The sequence below is a fragment of the Branchiostoma lanceolatum genome, chromosome 13 (genome assembly GCF_035083965.1).
Source record: "Branchiostoma lanceolatum isolate klBraLanc5 chromosome 13, klBraLanc5.hap2, whole genome shotgun sequence".
Taxonomy (NCBI): Eukaryota; Metazoa; Chordata; class Leptocardii; order Amphioxiformes; family Branchiostomatidae; genus Branchiostoma; species Branchiostoma lanceolatum.
The window spans coordinates 19,849,015-19,868,781 of NC_089734.1; the positions used below are offsets into that span (position 1 = coordinate 19,849,015).

A 19,767-nucleotide genomic window follows, 5' to 3' on the forward strand; every position below is an offset into this window, starting at 1 on the left:
ACCAACAAACAGACACACCCAAAACAATATCTCCATTTTTCATGGAGATAATTACATAGCTTCAAGTCTGAAACTTCTGCACATAGAAGAAGCCAACACACTTCTATAGAATATCAAACTTCCAATGCTGCTCAGGTTGGTACTGGGTACATCTGGTGTGTATCCCAGATGGATGGGAGAGCTGTCAGACCTGCCTGGTCAGTGGGTGCTAATGGCACATCTCTCCTTTCACATATGGAATGGATACTACTACTAGTAATTGTTTTCCCAGGCATACTGTAGGGGGATCTTTAAGAGTTAGACCCCATTCATACTACCTTTCATAGACGGTTTCAGAATAAGTTGATAGATTAACTCGGCTATCTTGGCTTAATATGAACGCAATCTAACCGGCTAAATAAGGGTTTTAGAAAGGGTTAACCCTTATTTAGCCAGTTAAATTGTGTTCATACTAACTAAACTAAGCCAAGATAGCTTCTGATTTATTCAGCCGGCTATGAAAGGCTTAGTATGAACGGGCTTAAAGTGTCCTCACACATTGGCCAAAGTTACATTCTACTATGATCAAAACACTGGATATAAATACAAAATGTACAGTACAATGCCTTTAATCAAGGTTATTATGGGATGAAAGATGCTACACGGTGTAGCCAATCTAAAGCAGTCATTTCCAGCAAAAATACAACTTGACCTGCCATGGTAAAAGGACAGTTGCAAGAACAATGTTTTCTTCCAAATATGGCTCTCCGAAGGTCTAAGAGAATGCCAAGGCCAGCCACTAAGAATGACTGAATTTACTTTATTTTTATCGGTTATATTGCAGTGACAGGGAGGGCGTGGTCTCAACCAAGCCTTCTGGTGGCATGACCTCAGGCTGGCCAGGAGGGAAGCCCCTGAAGGACTTCCCTAATTGGAATCACACTCCCTTGTCACTAGATGAACCTCAGCATCCCAGTAGCTCAGACCACTTGCTCAGACACTTGCTATTGACATGCAAGGAAGTACATGTAGATATCACTTTCATGTGTACCAGCAATTCACAGTTGAATCAGTGCAGTAACAATAATTATGGCTCTACAAAGAGTGAGGCACTATATACAAATGTACTAGCAAGGAGGTTTTCTGTCTGTATGCTGGGTCAGCTTCCAGCTATGGTAATAAGTGACCAGTGGACTCACTGATGACTGAAGATTGACACACTCTAGACTTGGGCCTTGGGGGAGAAGTCTTTATCTGTGTAGTGTGTGCTGGGTCAGCTTCCAGCTATGGTGATAAGTGACAAGTGGACTCACTGATGACTGAACGTTGGCACACTCTAGACTTGGGCCTTGGGGGAGAAGTCAGCTATCATGCATGTCTAATTGATTTATACCCATGATGAACCCCTGAGGTAGGCAGTTTCCTATATCTGTGTGCTGGGTCTGCTTCCAGCTATGGTGATTAATGACCCTGGACTCACTGATGACTGAAGATTGACTCACTATCCGAATTGGTGTGAAGGACTCACTATAGACCATGTTCCACCAAATTTCACGCTAAAAGTGCTCAGATAGGGCAAAAGGGGTAGACTTAATCCGGGATTAAGTCCCCCTCTGGCCATATTAAGTTCACTTTCAGCCCACCGTGCTTCCACTATCAGACAAAGGTTTGGAAGGGATGTACTTGTTGTCATTAGGACGAAGGCATTGAAATTGTTGGTGTTGCACAACTCTTACCTGACAACTTCAAAGATATTGATTAATAGCCTGCAGCTGGGTGTTACTTCATCTAATGACAGGGTGGTTTGTTGGCTCATTTGTTTTAACCATATAGGCCGTGGGCCACTGAGTTTTTGTTGAAATCGTGGGTAATACTTTGTAAACACTCTATGAACTGTCCACCGAAAGTGTAACATAATGCTAATAGTTATCGTGCGCTACCAGTTATCATCCAGTTTGGGTCATGTTCACATGTCAAGGTGTATTTTGCCAAAGCCAGTTCTTATGAGCAATAAAGAATGGCATAAGTATGATCCTTAGCCATCTCTCTCTTTATACAAAACAATGAAAATGGTTTACGTCCAGCAACATAACAGTCTGAAAATAAACTCCTGAACCAGTGACGTTAGTTCACATAAACTCGCGGGGTAATGTAAACTCGGGATTTTAAAAAACGGTGTATTTAGGGATATGTGCTAGATGCAACATCAGTTATAATGCCAGCAATGCAAACCTAACAGACTAACGTATTCAGAACACTGTCTAAAAAGCTTTGATAACCATGCATTAAAAGGTGGCCGCGTCAAAAACTTTCCGTCCCTTATTGACGCAGTCTGAGGGCTTCGTGGGAGAATCACACTACATGGTTGTTCGCTGGTTTATAAGACAAATGTCACATCCGCTCCCTGCTAAACACAATTATTTACAAGACAACTTATCAGAATCTCTTTTGCTAACCTGCAACTGGACTCTACATTGTAAGTGTGATCAATCATCAAAAATGCCTCTTTGTTGCAACCTATGACTAAGGCACTACAGTATATTTTCCCGCAGTCATATTCATTACCCATAATCCTGTTATTCAGAAGACGACAAAGGTTTGTGAGGAACACTTTTTTGTCTAAATGTTGCGTGTGATAGTGGACTGAGGGCGATATTTTCCTCAAAGTTTGCTTCTAGCACAAGCAGAAAGTAACACAAGTCATGGACATACAATGTAGTTATTAGTATTACCATTTCTACGGCATCCAGCTAACGTCCCGATGAATAATGTACAAATTGCCATGATGGTGGGGGACGACATTAAGTGACATTCTACCAACTCAACAAACAGGTTGTTACCGAAGGCCTGGAGTGTGTGGTACGGCCGTTTTGGTGTGTGTTTTATTGCTTGGACACGTTTATATGACCTTAAAACTCTATTCAAGCCAAGGTGGGAACAATAGCTGCTAATATAAAAGCTAGTTAGCGTCACAATATTAATGACGAATCTTCTCTCTCGAAAAAATGTTAGCACCTGTCCGAGAGCACCGTCATTCTGCGTGCGGCGGACGGTAGTTTCAAATTACAATATTAGGGTATCAGCACGACTAGAGACAAAATATTATCTAGCATTAGTGCAAAGGTAATCCATGCAAGATATTGACAGAATAACAAAAAAAGGATGGTTTATTGTTCTGCCAGATTGGTTTCAATTAACTCGTATTGAAAAAATCCCTGTTTTACGTGAACTAACGTTAACAACAAGTTGCAGGGAAGCGTCATGCATGACATATTTCATATGTAATTCGACAGTATCTTTTAAAAGTAGCTGATGTTAAACCTTTCTTTGATATTCAAACTATCCATGGTGATTCGAGGTTTAAAACTCTTACTTGTTTTTAGGAAGGTTTGATACAACTTAGCGACCCCTGCACCGATGGTACATTTTTGCCCGGCATAACATCATGGCCATGCGTTTATCACGTGAACGCCACGTGCCACTCATGTCGGTGAAATTCACTGCTCAACATTGTTTTCTTCCATCGTGTCAAGCAAGCGGCGGGACAAACATAGTGACTTTACGATCATTTGTCTGTAGACTACTTTGGACAGTTGATGGGCATTTTTTCTGATCTATGTTCTTCAAGTATACTGAATGTTTCAAAATTTTATCCATAGCCAGTTGCTTGAGTAACTATTTTTGGCGTTAGTACAGTGTTCTCGCCAGCGTCCCGTTTTTGTCGCTCATGACGGATAAAATTTTTGCCCAACCCGTCATTTTTAATGGGCAAAAACCGGTGTGTAAAGATATTTAGACAGAGTTTAGAATTTTGCAAACACTCCAGAGGATCAGCGGAAGTTCGCGACGAGGGCGATCTAGATCATTTCTAATGCCTGCCGGCGACAACCCCAGCCACCCACAAAGAGCGCCGTGGTGGATATTTGGTGGCCGCCGAAAACTCGGCGTCATGCGCCGCCCTCCCCACAGTTTTGGCTGGTCGCATCGGGCTGACGTTTATTTCTGTTTTGTCCCTCTCGGTTCACCGTCAGTTATTGTTATCAAAGAAGCCTATTAAAAATTCGGAAATATTCCTATAGCTATCAGGCTTTCTGTAATCTGTAAAACATTATTAAAGTTTCCAGCCGTGGCGCGCAGCTGAGTTGCATGCGCTTTTTTCCCATAAGAAATGGTAAACAGGCGTCAGATATTCTATTCCACCAATCACAGTGCTCGTCTCCGTCGCGTTAAGAAAAAACAACCAATGACATGCGAGTCTCGCTACTCGCGTGATTTCAGCTAAGCGTGAATTTGCGAGATGTTAAGGGAATGGCGCAGATCGCAAGGATTGCACGACGAAGCGGCTGTTGGAAGGCTTGAAATAGAATCAACAACTTTTAAAGACATTCAGTGCAGTTACCGGAGAAATTATCAACATGGAAAACATGGGAGAAAAAAAAAAGGACGTCTTTATGGCGTTCTTTCTCAAAGTAGAGTGTCAATAATTACAGGGAGCATACGGGACAAGTGTTGAAAAATTTTATTTTTGCCGACTTATTCTGTGTGTATTTTTTGTAGGACGTAGATACGTAATAAAGTTTTGTTGTGCTTGATTTTCTTTTCTTTGCCGATTGTATACAACCAAGGAGGTTAAAATATTTTAACCTCCTTGATACAACATAGAAGTGTAGCTTTTGTGTGAACATTCGATCTTACCGCGATGACGACACGCCTCCCTCCAATATTAAGCCTAAAACCATTGTGTAATTTTTCACCGAAAGAGATGTCATTAAACTTAAAGCTTATTCTACCAGGAAATTTGCCCCTCAAAATGCAGGAAATAGCGTTTCAGAGGGTCTAGATTCCAAAATTTTCCCCGGACCCCCCTAGGATGGTCACGCCTCCGGCGCGATGCCTCGCGCCGTCGGCGCTCGATATGCTCTTCCCTCAAGCAAAATTGAAATGACGGGTAAAAATTTCAGGCTGGAGAGAACACTGCGTTAGTATAGCGCTATATAGAAGGAAAAAGACCATAGTGGACGATAATGGGTAACCCTAGCACAAATCTTAATTGACCTCTGAGTCAGTATAAATACAGTCAAACCTGCCTATAGCGGTCACTCAAGGGACTGGCCAAAATCGACCGCTATGGACAGGTGGCCGCTCTATAGAAACGGTTGATTGATAACGAGCAATATGTAGCACATGTTTTCTGTACCCACTGAGAAACATTTATTCACATACATGTACAGTCAAACTTGGTCCTCTACCGACCACTTCCACAAGACGACCATCGGCTCAAGATGACTGCTTTCGGTAGGTCCGGATTTTTCCACCGAAGCAAATTTAGTCCGAGTCGATCCATCGATCCGCCCCCAATCCGGAGCACATGCGACCAAAATGTTGCCAAAGACAACCGTGTCATTTTCAATTGCGCGGCGACATCATTTATCAGCAAATAATTGCGAAATTTCACGGTAAAATCAGCCTGTTTGGGTCGGATTCCTTGCCGGGAGATAAAACAACAGCTGCAAGATGAGAGGTCATAGGGTCATTGGGATAGTCTACTGTAATGTGGGTGCAGCTGCAATGTGTGAGTTATGATTTTACTCTACATTAAATAGTACAAAATGTAAACTTATTTCGTCAAAGAGGTTCTTTGAATAAAGAGAACAGAATACACAAAGAATGGATGACTTTATAACCTTTTTTTAGAGGATGAAAGGCGTCTGTCTTTTTTTAACAAACTGCTCCCCCATGGTACTACTAGTGAAGTAACCCAAGTAAACAAAGCGTCCCGCTAGGACCGCGCACAAAGAGGCTCTGTTTGTCTGCAAATTTCTGGCGTCTTAGCTGGTTTTGGAAATTCAAACCAACACCAGGAGCAAAATAAAACCATGTACAACATTTTCATGGGTAACACTGCAGCTATAATGACATTTTTTTCTGCGGGGATTTGAAAGAAGGCTCCCGAATCTTGCGGAGACCATGCGCCGTGACCGTTATCGGCAGTGTTTCCAGACCCGCGGGACCGAAAATCGAGTGGCCGCGACCGCGTTGGACAGGTGACCGATATAGCTTAATTCTTAATGCTTATGTCAATGGGAAAAATCCAAGGGACCGACAAAAAGTGACCACTATGGGCAGGTGGCCGCTATGCAAAGGTGACCGCTAATACAGGTTTGACTGTACATGCTCGCACAGGGTTAAACAGGTGGAGAAAAACTTACAGACCAAGCATTTTTCTTTTTTGAAGAGCTGATATTTCTGCCCATGGGTTTGGCTCTGTCCTCGTGGTTTTAGGATAAATGATGTTTTGAATAAATTGGACGATAATTGGTAAAGTGACGTTAGGTTGTCTTGTTCATCTTAGCAGACTCAGCTCATGACAAGTGATTGATGTTTAATATATTGACAAGAATCATCAGACCAAAGAAGTACACTATTAGAAGGTATTTGGCTCCAAGGACTGTGGATGATAAATGACTGTGATGAGTTTCAGCATACATGGCATTGAACTCCATATCAAGCATTGCATGGTTCACACTTACAAATCTCGCTGTGAGACCTCTAGACCAATGCCTCTCCTATGTCTCATCGTTACAAAAGAAACATGTGAGAGCCACTCTGGATAGGTCGTGTTTGAAATTGTCTGGGCCATACTCGCTGGCAGCCACGAGTCTCTTGTACAACTGTGCAAACGTCACGATGTTGATGGCATACCAATCCACAATCACGCCCCCAGTTTTCTTGCGAACTTTGATGCTAACGTATTTTGTGGAAGTACATAACAAGTTTTACGACAAACCGGCACAATACTGGCCAATCTAAGTCGGCAAGTTCCGGAGTTCCGTCGAGCATGATTTTTTTTGTGAGTGAGAAGAGGCAAAAATCAATGCGCGAGCAGATGTCATCCATAAAATTAGGATGGTGTGGCCTAAGGAGAATGAGCAGTAGTGGTAGCTATAAACATATCGGTGAACTGATTTGTGGCTTGTTTGGGTGTCACTTTTATTTCAGGTGTAACTTCATGTGAGTGAAGTATATGCATGTGTCGGATCACCATTTCGTCTCAACACCAACTGTACTCGCCTCGCCGTCTGTTGACACACCCTTTAAATCTTGGAAAGAGAGGAACCACCACCAGATAAATCTGCTCCATTTTGTTATTTTCTCGGTAACAGCCTGGTACTGTGAATTTTCTAATCAGTCCAATTTTCCAGCAGATCACCTTGGGGGGTGGTCGCCTTCCTAGGTTTGACTATATAAAGATACATATACATGTGTGAATGTATATAGATACATAATATATGTATTCCAAATGTTGTTCTAACAATGTTGATATTAATACTAAAATGAACCTTACCACAGAAGCACTTGTAAGCGTTGGGTACTTTGTGGGTAACATTCTGGCAGGCTGGACACCTCCACCCCCCCTCCTCCCCCTCCACACTGGCAGCAGGGGAGCGCGCCCACTTCTTAACACAGCTGAGGACACAATCATTATGTTATCGAACTGGTAAAACAATCTAGAAATTCACTCACATTTGGGACCTTTACAGCCCTGACAAAGGTAGCTGACAGATTACTCAAACTGTGACAGGTCAACATTTATACAGATGTGCATGTACAAGTAAGAGAACATTCTAAGTGCAAAGCAAAATTGAGACAATACAAGACATAAAGGAAACATGAATGCATGTAAAATTTCTGATTGTGATCATCAAAAAATTGTTCATGTTCTAAATCTGACAGACTACCAAACATTGGGAGGTAAATTATATTGTTGTGTACAACAAAACGGCAAAATTCTACCATAGCCAAGCGTGATGAAACTATTCAGAGTTTACCGTTCTATGATTGCAGATTGTTGGGTTAGAGGTAACGTTACATCTACATACCGCAAATGAAACATGTGAAAGCAGTTCTTGCAGCTCCACAGAGGAGCTTCCCTCTTGATGACATCACAGCACACCATGCACTCATAGGTGTTGGTCTGCAGCTGCTCAATCAGGGAAGCTGGAAAATGGCAGGGATAACCAGTCACATGTACACATACATGTACTGTGGGTGATACTAATCGATGCTAAGGTGTTTGAAAGCACAGTCAAATTTGTCATTTGATATAGAAAATTACATTCCAAATGTCTGTTTTTAAATGTGCAATAAACAAACCTGTTTGTGATTCTGGGTCTAATTTCTTCATCTTCTCCCTCCTCTTCCCTGGTGCCCTCCCACCGAAGTCAGCTCCTCTCCACTTCTGTCTGGAGTCACCATCACCTTTTCTATGACGTCTGTCAAAGTCATTTCTAAATCTGCCCCTTGCACCCATATCTATCTGATTCTGTTGGTTGTTTTCATATCTAACATCTTTTAACACTACAGGAAAGTCTTCTACTGTGCTTCCGCTTCCAGTTACGAAGGTCTTCTCTTTCTCATCTCTTTTTTCATCTTTACTTTTTTCCTCTTTTGTTTGCTTTGGCATATGATAAACAGAATCTTCTGGTGGAAAGTGTTTATACTTATAGCCTCGGTTTGAATTTTTTCCTTTGCTATAGTCTCTTCCACTGTGTGGTCTATCGTTCCAACCATCTTTATCTGCACTTGACCTATCAGGTCTCTTGTCTTTTCCTCTAAAGGCTGGCACTAACCCAGGCCCATGTCTCTCAAACCGTGATTGGCTCACTGGCTTTACTATATTTTGCTTCCCACCCTTTGCATTAATATTATCAATAGCATTTAACAAGTCCCCAATATCTTGGGCTGTAACTTGTTTTCCCGAAGACTCAAAGCTTTGACCCTCGGCTCCTTGTGGGAGCAGCTTATCTGACTTCTTGCTAGCCTGATCTGAGAAATTCTGTTTCTCTCTTGTATTCTTCAGTCTGTCAGTGTTCTTTCTGTGCCTGCTGTCTGTGTTTTCTCTTTGCTCTCCTTTACTCTTTCCTTGTCCTCTTCTCTCCCCTCTCCCTTGTTCTCTCCATCCTCTGTCCCTGGCCGTAGTTGCTTGGTGTTGACTTTGAGAGTTCTGCGGTCGGACTTCCCCCGAATCAGCCTGTTTCTTTTGATCACCTGCATAGAAGTCAATACCAGCATTGACAAAATATGGCATAAAACTTGTATGAGTTACAACAGCTGGAAAAAGACCCCTTTCCAAACTCTTGCGCCATTTTGAATCTTAGACTTTTGCGTGATTTGAGCACGGGAGCGGTACCATAAAGTTTCCAATAGAGTACACACTTGTTAGACTTTTCAAAGTCGCAAGCAGGTGCTCCAGATTGACCCCAAAGTCGGGGTGTGTACTTAATAGGGGGTTCCGCCTCTGAAATATCAAGAGTCGATCGATCAGGGGAGCCGACAGCACCTCCACGTTATTACGACTACTCGATCAACGCTTGAATAGTTGTTCAGGTAACTTAAGTAGTTACTTGGTGTACAATACACCCCAAACATGCTGGAATGGTCATCATCATCAAGACCATGGGGATCGAAGGGAAGACTGGACAAAGAATAGATAAGAATCTGATGTATTTCATGTCTTTGTGCCTTTTTATTGTGCCTGGGAAATTGGTGTGTGGGAACTGTAACTTAGTGTAAGAGGCCGAAAAAAAATAAATATGTTTATTAGTCAAAAGAAGCCAGCTGCCGGCAAAAATCCCCCCCTACTTACATTTCTGGGCCGAATACTTTCGTGTTAACTTTGCGCAAGACCTACAAAAGATAATGAAAGTTTGTGCAGCGGCATTTTGCCCGTAAAATACAGCGTTACTAGTACATGGACAAATGTCTTCAACAGAGTTACAATTCCCCATGTTCAGCATTGCCCGATGATCCTTTACGTCTGGTCATTGCGTAATATGCAAATCTTGCATGACATCTTTGCGTTACGCAACTCTGATTAGTTGTTACCCCAATGATGGCGGGAAGTTGCAGCCGAGCTGCAGGCGCAGGCCGCAACAACACAGTGGTATCCCTACTCACTAAAACACAATGTTTGTGCAGTGTGCTGCCAAATTAACATTCTAATGATAACATTGTTACATGTCATCTTCAAGGCTGCTCTCAAAAGAAAAGTTTCCATTGGTGTGTATTTCGATCGGTGCCATTATTTGTTTGTGTGGTGTTGAGCGTGACTTCCAGTTCCAGGTAGCGTTATATTTGCTACTTTGCAACAATTGGAATACAAAGTTTCTGATAACAAAATACTCTCACCTCTCAAATAAACGTACCGGTACGTTTATTTTTTTTCGCCTATAGTTCCACCCGGTACGTTCTTATTCTAGACGGTACGTTTATTATTTTTTGAAAAATTGAGGCTTTGCAAACCAGGAATCCCTCTAAAATCATAAGATAAGGTTTTTCTGCCCATATTTCCCCGGTATTTTTGCTCGTAATTCGCTATTTTTCGGCCTACCGGCGTTGATTTTCTCGCCGCTTTGACGGCCTTGTGAAAAGTATCCTGGCGGCACTCGTAACATATCGGTCGATATCGCTATGACACTACAAAGTAAACCGGAAAATAAGACGCGACATTGACATTTTAAAATACAATTTTCATACAAATAACTTTGATAGTCTCTGTTTACATCGTGAACCAAAGCACGCTGATCAAAAACGTGTGGAGTAGAGTGCACGCCTGCACGGGGAATAATAATTTCCTGACCACTATATCCGTAGTATCGGCAGCGCGGCGGAAGAATTATTTGTTCGCAGAAGACATGTAACACGTTAAAACAACAATCATAACTTAACTTCCCTTGTGATATGTGTTTTGAGGCCACAAAATCTGTAAAACGGCAGAAATATGTCCGATATGATTCGGTAAACAACAGCGCGAAATCGCGAAACATGGCCGCCACTCTCAGGCATGGCGACAGTAAAACTAGCAGCATATTGCGTAGTGCGGATACCGATCTTTAAAATGATACCGCAAACGCATGGAAATATTATATTTTTTTGGGCAACGATAGACACACAGCGCCATATTTATTTTCAGAGGGTTCATTTTTTTTAAATAATCGTAAGATTTTCCCAATTTTGGCGGTTCATCGCGGGTTTCTAGTGTCAACACGTAATGGGTAACTTCTTAGTATGTGCGGTCTGTGACGCTGAGCTACTTTTACAGTCGATCTCTGTTCAATATTGTGGGATTTACCGCGGGAACTCGAATTCCGAGCGTCTCACTTTGTTTTCGACGCTATGGAGCAAAAGTTTATAGACATATTTCTTTTGTGGAAGGACTGTGTTCATATTTGTGTTTTTTTTGTGGTTGATGTCTTTAGAAAATATGATCAGGTACATTTAACTTAAGTACTCTGATGATTTTTGTTATATGTCACTGATTGTCAGTCATAATAAAATGATATAACAATTTTCTTTGATCACTTGCTTCAAGTTCCAAGTAGAAAAAGCATGTATCAATATCATGTACATTTTCACTTGTTGAATTTGAAAGCACCGTGGCCCCCGGTTAGGGGTCATAGCGGGGAACCTATGCCCAATTTTTCAATATTACTATTATATTTTACGAAGAGGCGATGAAGATCATCATGATTTGAACAAGCTATGGACAGTTGTTCTGTTCAATATCTATATACTTAATAGGTATGGCATAATTGACTAAATATAAGTTACCTACCTGCTTATTATCTTATTTCCCTCTGACAGTGACAGTTGTACTAGTACTAGGACACAGTTTACCTAGCCTCGACTGTCGATTTTTGAAATTTTCCGGGGGGTACTTTTATTCCAGGGGGTACTTATATTACATTTTGAAAATTTGTCCGGGGGGTACTTCTATTCCAGGGGGTACTTCTATTTGAGAGGTGAGAGTACTACATATAAAGCACTCGGGAAACTGAAAAAAGTCTTTTGAGCATGCATTTATCTGGAAAGAAATTCTACAAGTGGTCATGTCAGCTTCCTGGCAAGCCACCCAAATGCTGGAAAAGGGGTGCGTACATTAATAGGGTTTTCTACGTTTCGGGTCCTTTTCAGCTCCATTTCAGGTCTGCAATCACCCCCAAATCAGGTGGTGCATATTTTATAGGGCCGATGCGTACTCTATTGGACCCCGTTCATACTAAGTAACGCAAGTCGCATTCAGGTCCAAATCAGCCGAGTCGCATATACCTTCACACCAGGGGTCAAACACGCGTGAGTGGTCAAATCGCGTCCGACAGCTAAGTCGGTTCAAGCTACATTCCTAGTACCGAAAATAATTTCATCAGGTTGGTAGAATATAGGATATAGGAGGTTCTTTGTACACAACCAGGTACAGTTCTCACCTGCTGACGTTTCGGTATCTATCAGACACCTTCTTCAGAGCTTCTGACTGGAGTGCTGTTTCTCACCGCTATAAGTAGCCGATGTAGGTGGCGCTTTTGCGGTGAGAACACTGTCCCAAATGCGGCTGAGTTTGTATGCCCCCTCGTCTCGGTTCATCACCGGTGCTGTCTTCCTTATCCAGACCGCCTCCTTAATCCACCGGGTGCGTCTGTTGTCCTCTCTGTCGATGACCTTGGCCCCCTCCCAGTCAATGATGCAGTTGTGTCTGGCAATGTGGTCAGTGATTGCCGATTTCTTGTCTACTTGTTGTGCTTGTCTTTTCTGTGACCTTGTGTACTTTACCACTTCAATGCTGTCGGCTTCTTTCTTGTGTTCGTCCAATCTAGTCCCAAAGGTCCTTCCTGTTTCACCTATGTAGACTTCGTTGCAGCTCTTACATGGAATTTTGTACACACAATCAGTTTTTACTAAGTCATCCAGTTTATCCTTAGGGTGCACTAGCAGGCTCCTGAGTGTCGTTTTCGGCCTAACTGCTGTGGAAACATTGTGTTTCCTGAAAACTCTCTCCAACGGCTCCGTGACCCCTTTGATGTATGGGATGACCACCATAGCTCTTGCTTTTTCTTCTTGTTTCTTACTCTTGCCTTTCTGTTTTGGTCTGTTTTGGAGGCGGTCTGGATAAGGAAGACAGCACCGGTGATGAACCGAGACGAGGGGGCATACAAACTCAGCCGCATTTGGGACAGTGTTCTCACCGCAAAAGCGCCACCTACATCGGCTACTTATAGCGGTGAGAAACAGCACTCCAGTCAGAAGCTCTGAAGAAGGTGTCTGATAGATACCGAAACGTCAGCAGGTGAGAACTGTACCTGGTTGTGTACAAAGAACCTCCTATATCCTACATTCCTAGTAGTTTGATCAAAAGACACAAGGTTACCACTTTCCTTGTTGTGGTCAATCACCTTCTTGTTCTTTATCTTGAGTTTTTTTCTAAAAGTACAACCAAGGAGGTTCCTCCTTGGTACAACATTCTTCCATGTCTTCACGTACCCCTTTTTGGCCAGCTTGGCCGCCAGGTCAGCATGCACACTCTGGTTTCCGTGGGAGCCCTTGAGTTTCTTCCGAATCTCCACATCCCCGAAGATGGCCATCAGTACACGCATCTCATCGTAATTCCAGACGTCAAAATCGTCGCCCGATTGCGCCACATTTCCGCGAAATATTTCAACAGGGAGGTAGGCGAATATCGGATAAAGGCGGGAAACATGAACAGTGAAAATACTGAATTTGCATATGACCCCCATGATCAGCCCATAATCGGGTCAAAAATAATGCAAAGTAATGCACATCAAGGTGGGATAGCGTTCATACTAAAGTCGCGATGCACGCAAGTGGTTTTGCTGTAATGCGAATTGGGCTGTTTTGAATGCGACTTTGAGCGTTCATACTAGGCCACATCGACCTCGCTTTGGCCATTTGGGCGACTTGCGCGACTTATTAGTATGAACGGGGTCTTGGAAACTCTACCGTAATAGCTAAACAATGGCGTCCCCAATAGAAAGCAGTGCCAAATCATCTTTGGTGGGGAGATCTATGTTCTCCTCTTCTGTGAGATTTGTCGATATGCATGCCATAAGTAGGAAATAGAAAGTTTTATTTTTAAAGTCCTTTTCTGGCGGCTATTTGCAAATACATGTAACATGAAAAGGACGGACAGACAATTATGAACAGTATAGCGTGTGACTACTCTTGTCTACTGACACAAAATTCTAACTTAATTGGGTTCCATTTCTTTTTCCGAAATAGTGGAAGACGAATGATCCCACTTTTTCTGTAAACATGGAGAAATTAGGATGGAAATTGGTGGCCTCTTTCAACAACTCTTTTCTTTTATTATCGTAGAAGGGGCAATTTGAAATACAATGTCAGTGGTAGAAATACTTTTTTCCAGTGTTCTGCAATATTGCAGAATGTCAAAATTTTCTTCTGCAATTTGAAAATATTTTCTGCAAATATACAAGCCTCCATACTACAACCTTATCAATCTAATAATGCCTATATTTACATATCTAGTTTTGCAACATTACTATAAGACAGTATAATTCTTCATTCTCTCACAATCAATCTTTAATTCTTACAAAGTTTGAAACAGGAAAAACATATTGTGTGTAAAAAATAAATGAATTTTCAGCAAATTTACTTCATTGAAATGGCAAAATATTCAACAATTTGCCTGATAAGGAGGAACAAGGACATTATATCATTGCGCATGTGGGGCATAAGTGTTCTGATGCATAATTAGATCGCACAACCTGTGACAAAAATCACAGCCACCGCCCTCGGAAAAGACAAAATTTAATTCTGCAAAATTGCAGATTGTTGAATTTTTCTTCTGCAATCTTGAAAATCTGTCTGCAAATTGTAGACTGCAAGCTTAAGTGGTTATTTCGAACACTGTACATGTTTTTGTCTTGGAGAGGGCAATGGAGGACAGACGTTTCTGGGCTGACAGAGTGGTTCGAGTGGCGGAGGAAGACTGACACTCCACATATAAGTCAGTAAGTCAAGTCAGTAGGTATGTCCTGTGACAGTTGTCTTTAGATCAGACACACAGTCACTTGCAGCAGTTCATATGTTTGCTAACCGCGTTTTCCTGCATTGGACATGCCGCGTAACCCATAACCATAACCGTGATGGTTTCTCTTTACAGAGCCCCGCTGGAGCGTCGCACAACCAGTGTGGAGGGTGAGGTTTGTGGAAAAACCGTCACAATGACATGACACTTATTTCCTCTTTAGACTGGTCATGATGTGATAGCAGGCTCTACGGCAGCTGGACACACTGAAGTGAGGGCAATATAAACTGAGTGCAATAGAACTGATATGCCATCTGAGAGAAAAACAAACTCATACTATAGAGCCTGCTAAGGGACTGCACGAAATTTACAGGGGGGGAGGGCCGGTCGTCGGGGGGAGGGCCTAGGAAAAAGAAATTTCAAGGGGGAAGGGCCTACTCTCACCTCTCAAATAAACGTTATTTTTTTTCGCCTCAAAATCCGCCCGGTACTTTCTTATTTTAGACGGTACGTTTATCATTTTTGGGAAAAATGGAGGCTTTGCTAACCAGGAATCCCTCTAAAATTTAAGTTTAGGTTTTTCTTCCCGTATTTCCCCGGTATTTTTGGCAAAGGTACCCGGGTCACGGGTGCCTCACTGGGCGCCGAGTAATGAACGCGTGAACAAAATGGCGGCGTCGCTGGACGTCCAGCACCAAAGAAAGTTCATCACTAGAAATCCAGTGACGAACGGCTTTATTCCAGTAATTAAGCCCCCTCGGTGCTGGAATTCCAGCACTGAATCTTGCCTCGGCGCTCGGTTTCCAGAAATGAACTCCGCTCATCACTCGGCTTCTAGTGACGATCTCCGCTCGTCACTCGGGTGCCAGACAAGTAGACTGGTTCAAAGGTCATTCATCACTGGTTACCCAGTACGGAGGTCACTCGTCGCTAGATAACCAGTAACGAAAGTACCACGGTCACGGGTTCCGCGCTGGATTTACCAGTGATGAGTGACTCTCTAGTGCTGGAAGCCGAGTGATGACATTATTTCGTTAGTGACCTTCCAGTGATCACATCCTATTATCACTGGAATGTTCCAGTGCTAACTATTAGACAATTTTGAGTGCATTTTGAGTCAATACCATTCTGGTGTACTACAGTAAGACAAAGCCGGGAACCTTTAACGTTATACCGTATGATTTTTTAATGATTGATTTGTCAGTGTTATGTACTTTTCAGTGACATGAACAATTATTCATTCAAGCATCTAGATATATTCTATTCACTAGTTTGACAGTTTGTAGTACATTTGTACCACATATGATGTCACAGCTCCCTGCGTCTTCGGAAAGCCAGAACGTAAAATCTTGATTGATATACATAGTAATGTGATCGACTGTCACTTGAATTTGTATTTTGGCCTTTTTTCCGTAATCGTAACGTTACGTAAATTGACGCGTACGTTAGCGTAAACTGCATATCGGATTAGCTGGCTCGGTTTACAATTACAGTGTGATATTGTCACCAGATCAGGTTTTCCACAACGGAATATTTGTCATCACTGGTTTTCCAGCCCCGCGGGTAAAAACAACAATCATAACTTAACTTCCCTTGTGATACTAGTATGTGTTTTGAGGCCACACAACCTCTAAAACAGCAGAAATATATCCGATATGATTCGGTAAACAAAAGCTGGAAATCCCAAAACATCGCCGCCACTCTTTGCCACTATCAGTGATGATGACAGCAAAGCTAGCAGCATATTGCATAGCGCGGATACGGATCTTTAAAATGATACCGTAAACGCATGGAAAAATTATATTTTTGGGCAACGATAGACACAGAAGGCCATTTTAATTTTCAGAGGGTTCCACATTTTAAAATGACCGTAAGATTTTCCCAATTTAGCGGTTAATCGCGGTTTTCTACTGTCAACATGACATCGGCAACTTCAGTGTATGTGCGGCCTGGGACGCTGAGCTAATTTTACAGCCGAGCTCTGTTCAATATTGTGGGCTTTACTGCGGGAACTCGAAATCCGAGCGTCTCACAAAAACTTTGTTTTCGACGCTATGGAGCAAAAGTTTATAGACCTAAACCTTTTCTGTGGAGGGAGTGTGTCCATATTTGATTTTTTTGGGGTGATGTCTTTAGAAAATATGATCAGGTACGTTAGTAGCTATCTGATGATTTTTGTCACATTGTCAGTGTCTGTCACTGATTGTCAGTAATCATAAATGATATATATGTACAACAATTTTCTTTGATCACTTGCTTCAAGTTCCATGTACCATGAAAAATGTACCGTAAAATGAATGTGCCATGTACATTTTCACTTGTTGAATTTGAAAGCACCGTGGCCTCCGGTTAGGGAAAAAAGGAAAGGAAAGGGATCTCGAACCAGTTTAGCTAAAATGAACTCAATGAACAGATAAGCTACTCTTCCACTGGTCGTGACAGAGAAGACAGACGCTATGTACAGTATTTACAGGTTCATTGTACCGGGGAAATTCCCTTAGCTCTTTTCAACAAGCACAATGAACAGTGGACCACGGCTTAACGTCCCGTCCTAAGACCTGCGATCTTTAACGGTAGCGTGCATGTCGGGTGAGCGACACAGCCGGGATCGAACCCGGGGCTTCTAGTTCCAGAGGCAAGATCGCTAACCACTGGACAATTTACCTTGACTGTCAATTTTGAAATTTTCCGGGGGGTTTATATTTCAGGGGGTACTTATATTAGATTTTGAAGATTTGTCCGGGGGGTACTTCTATTCTAGGGGGTACTTCTATTTGAGAGGTGAGAGTAGGAAAAACATTTGATCCCCTGCAGAACCTTCAAACACATATCCAGCGTTCGAATTACCCATCTGCAATTGCAGAAAGATTTTCAAGATTGCAGAAGAAAAAGTGAACAACCTGCAATTTTGCAGAATAAAAAAATCAGGCTCGGGATTCAATGGTTCTCAATCTAGCCAAGGAGGTATGTAGATTTAGCTAGCGGCGCTGTAGATAAACTGAAACTAGCGCCCAGCTAACCTGACAGCGTTTCAGTGCGTGCCCACTGCCTCGGAGGTTCGAGTTTTTTTCGGGGATTTCCGTGATGATTTCGGGGACGAATTTCAAAATTCGTGCATTTCAGTCCTAACTTCGCTAATCTCCGCGGCCACGATCTCGGGGTCGCCAAAAGTCGGGGGGAAATTCCCGGATGTTTCTTGTAAGCATGTTGCAGCGGCGCAGAGCCCGAACTCGGGGTATGGGCGTGACGACAGCATTAGCGAAATTGTGGCAACTACATGTACATTAGCCGGTGGTCCTTCAAACCCAGATGGCAGCGATGATGTTAAGAATCACTCGGATAGATCTGTGAGCAAGGAGAAGACATTTTCTCCTGCGCCGAGACAGTGGGGAGGGGGGGGGGGCGCCCACGTGAAAAACAATAACATCGCAGGGCTACCTGGAGTCTCCCAGACTGTCCGAAGTCGGAGTCCGATGTTTAAAACCGATAGCAATTTTTCAGATTTATAAAAAAAAATATGCAGAGGCCAAGGTTTGCGTGAGGCGATTTTTTTCGATTTTTTTTTTTTATTTTTTCAAATTTTTTTCTGTGGGCCGTGGCTGTGATTTTTGACACAGGTCGTGAGATCTCATTACGCATCAGAACACGTATTCCTCGCAAGGATATAATGTCCTTTTCCTCCTCATCAGGTAGGTTGTTAAATACTTTAATATTTCAATACATATACTTAAATTAAAAAAAGATATTTAATTTGATTAATACTGAATAATACTTTTACGCTTTTGTACGCTTTTGCTGTTGCAATTTTCGCTATTCATTTGAATATTTTTCACACACATGTATATGTCATTCCTGTTTCAAATTTTGCTAGTAGAATTAAAGGTAGAGTGAGAGAATAAAGAATTACAGCAATGTTGCAAAGCAATATATGATGTAAATATAAGTACTCTCACCTCTCAAATAAACATACCGCTACGTTTATTTTTTTTCGCCTCAAGATCCGCCCGTTACTTTCTTATTTTAGACGGTACATTTATTATTTTTTGAAAAATTGGGATTTTGCTAAGCAGGAATCCCTCTAAAATCGAAATTTTAGGTTTTTCTGCCCATATTTCCCCGGTATTTTTGCTAGTAATTCGCTATTTTTCGGCCTAGCGGCGTTGATTTCCCCACCGCTATGAAATCCTGACGGAAATCGTAACGTATCGGTCGATCTCGCTATGACATTACAAAGTTAACGTTATTATTGGGGAAAAAAGACGCAACACTGACATTTTACAATACCATTTTCATGTAAATAAATGTGACAGTCTCTGTTTACATCGTAAACCAAAGTACGCTGAATGTCGCTGATCAAAAAACGTGTGGAGTAGTAACGTTAGATACTTGCACAGGGAAAAATTCGATGACCGCTATCGGCAGCGCGGCGGAAGAATAATTGGTTCACAGAAGATATATTACACGTAAAAACAACAATTATAACTTAACTGTCTTCCCTTGTGATATGTGTTTTGAGGCCGCAAAATCTAAGAACGGCACAAAACGAGCGGTAAACAACAGCATGTTTTGCCATCGAAACATGGCGGCGGCACCATCACGCGTGGTGATAGTAAAACTAACCAGAGAATTGCATAGTGTGGATTACGAGTTTAAAATGATACCGTGAACGCGTGGATGATATTATATTTTCGGCAACAATAGACATAGAATTCTATCTATATTTTAGAAGGGTTTGTATTTTTAAATACTAGTAACCGTAAGATTTTCCCAATTTAGCGGTAAAGCATCGTTTCTATTGTCAACATTTTATCGGTAATTTCGTCATATGTGCGGGCTGAAACGCTGTGCTATTTTTACAGTCGATCTCTGTTCAATATTGTGGGCTCTACCGCGGGAAATCGAAATCCGAGCGTCTCAAAAACTTTGTTCTTGACGCTATGGAGCAAAAG

General features: G+C 42.1%; 1 protein-coding gene across 1 annotated transcript in view; it reads right to left on the reverse strand.

Annotated features, from left to right (window-relative positions):
* Positions 1-19,767, reverse strand: part of LOC136446693 (transcriptional repressor NF-X1-like) — a 125,625-nt gene that overhangs the window by 101,635 nt on the left and 4,223 nt on the right. Inside the window, exons 2-4 of the mRNA XM_066445163.1 lie at positions 8,134-9,027; positions 7,860-7,977; positions 7,325-7,446 (exon numbers count right to left, since the gene is read on the reverse strand). Of these exons, the coding sequence (XP_066301260.1) occupies positions 7,325-7,446; positions 7,860-7,977; positions 8,134-9,027 (1,134 nt within the window). The remainder of the gene's footprint in view (positions 1-7,324; positions 7,447-7,859; positions 7,978-8,133; positions 9,028-19,767) is intronic.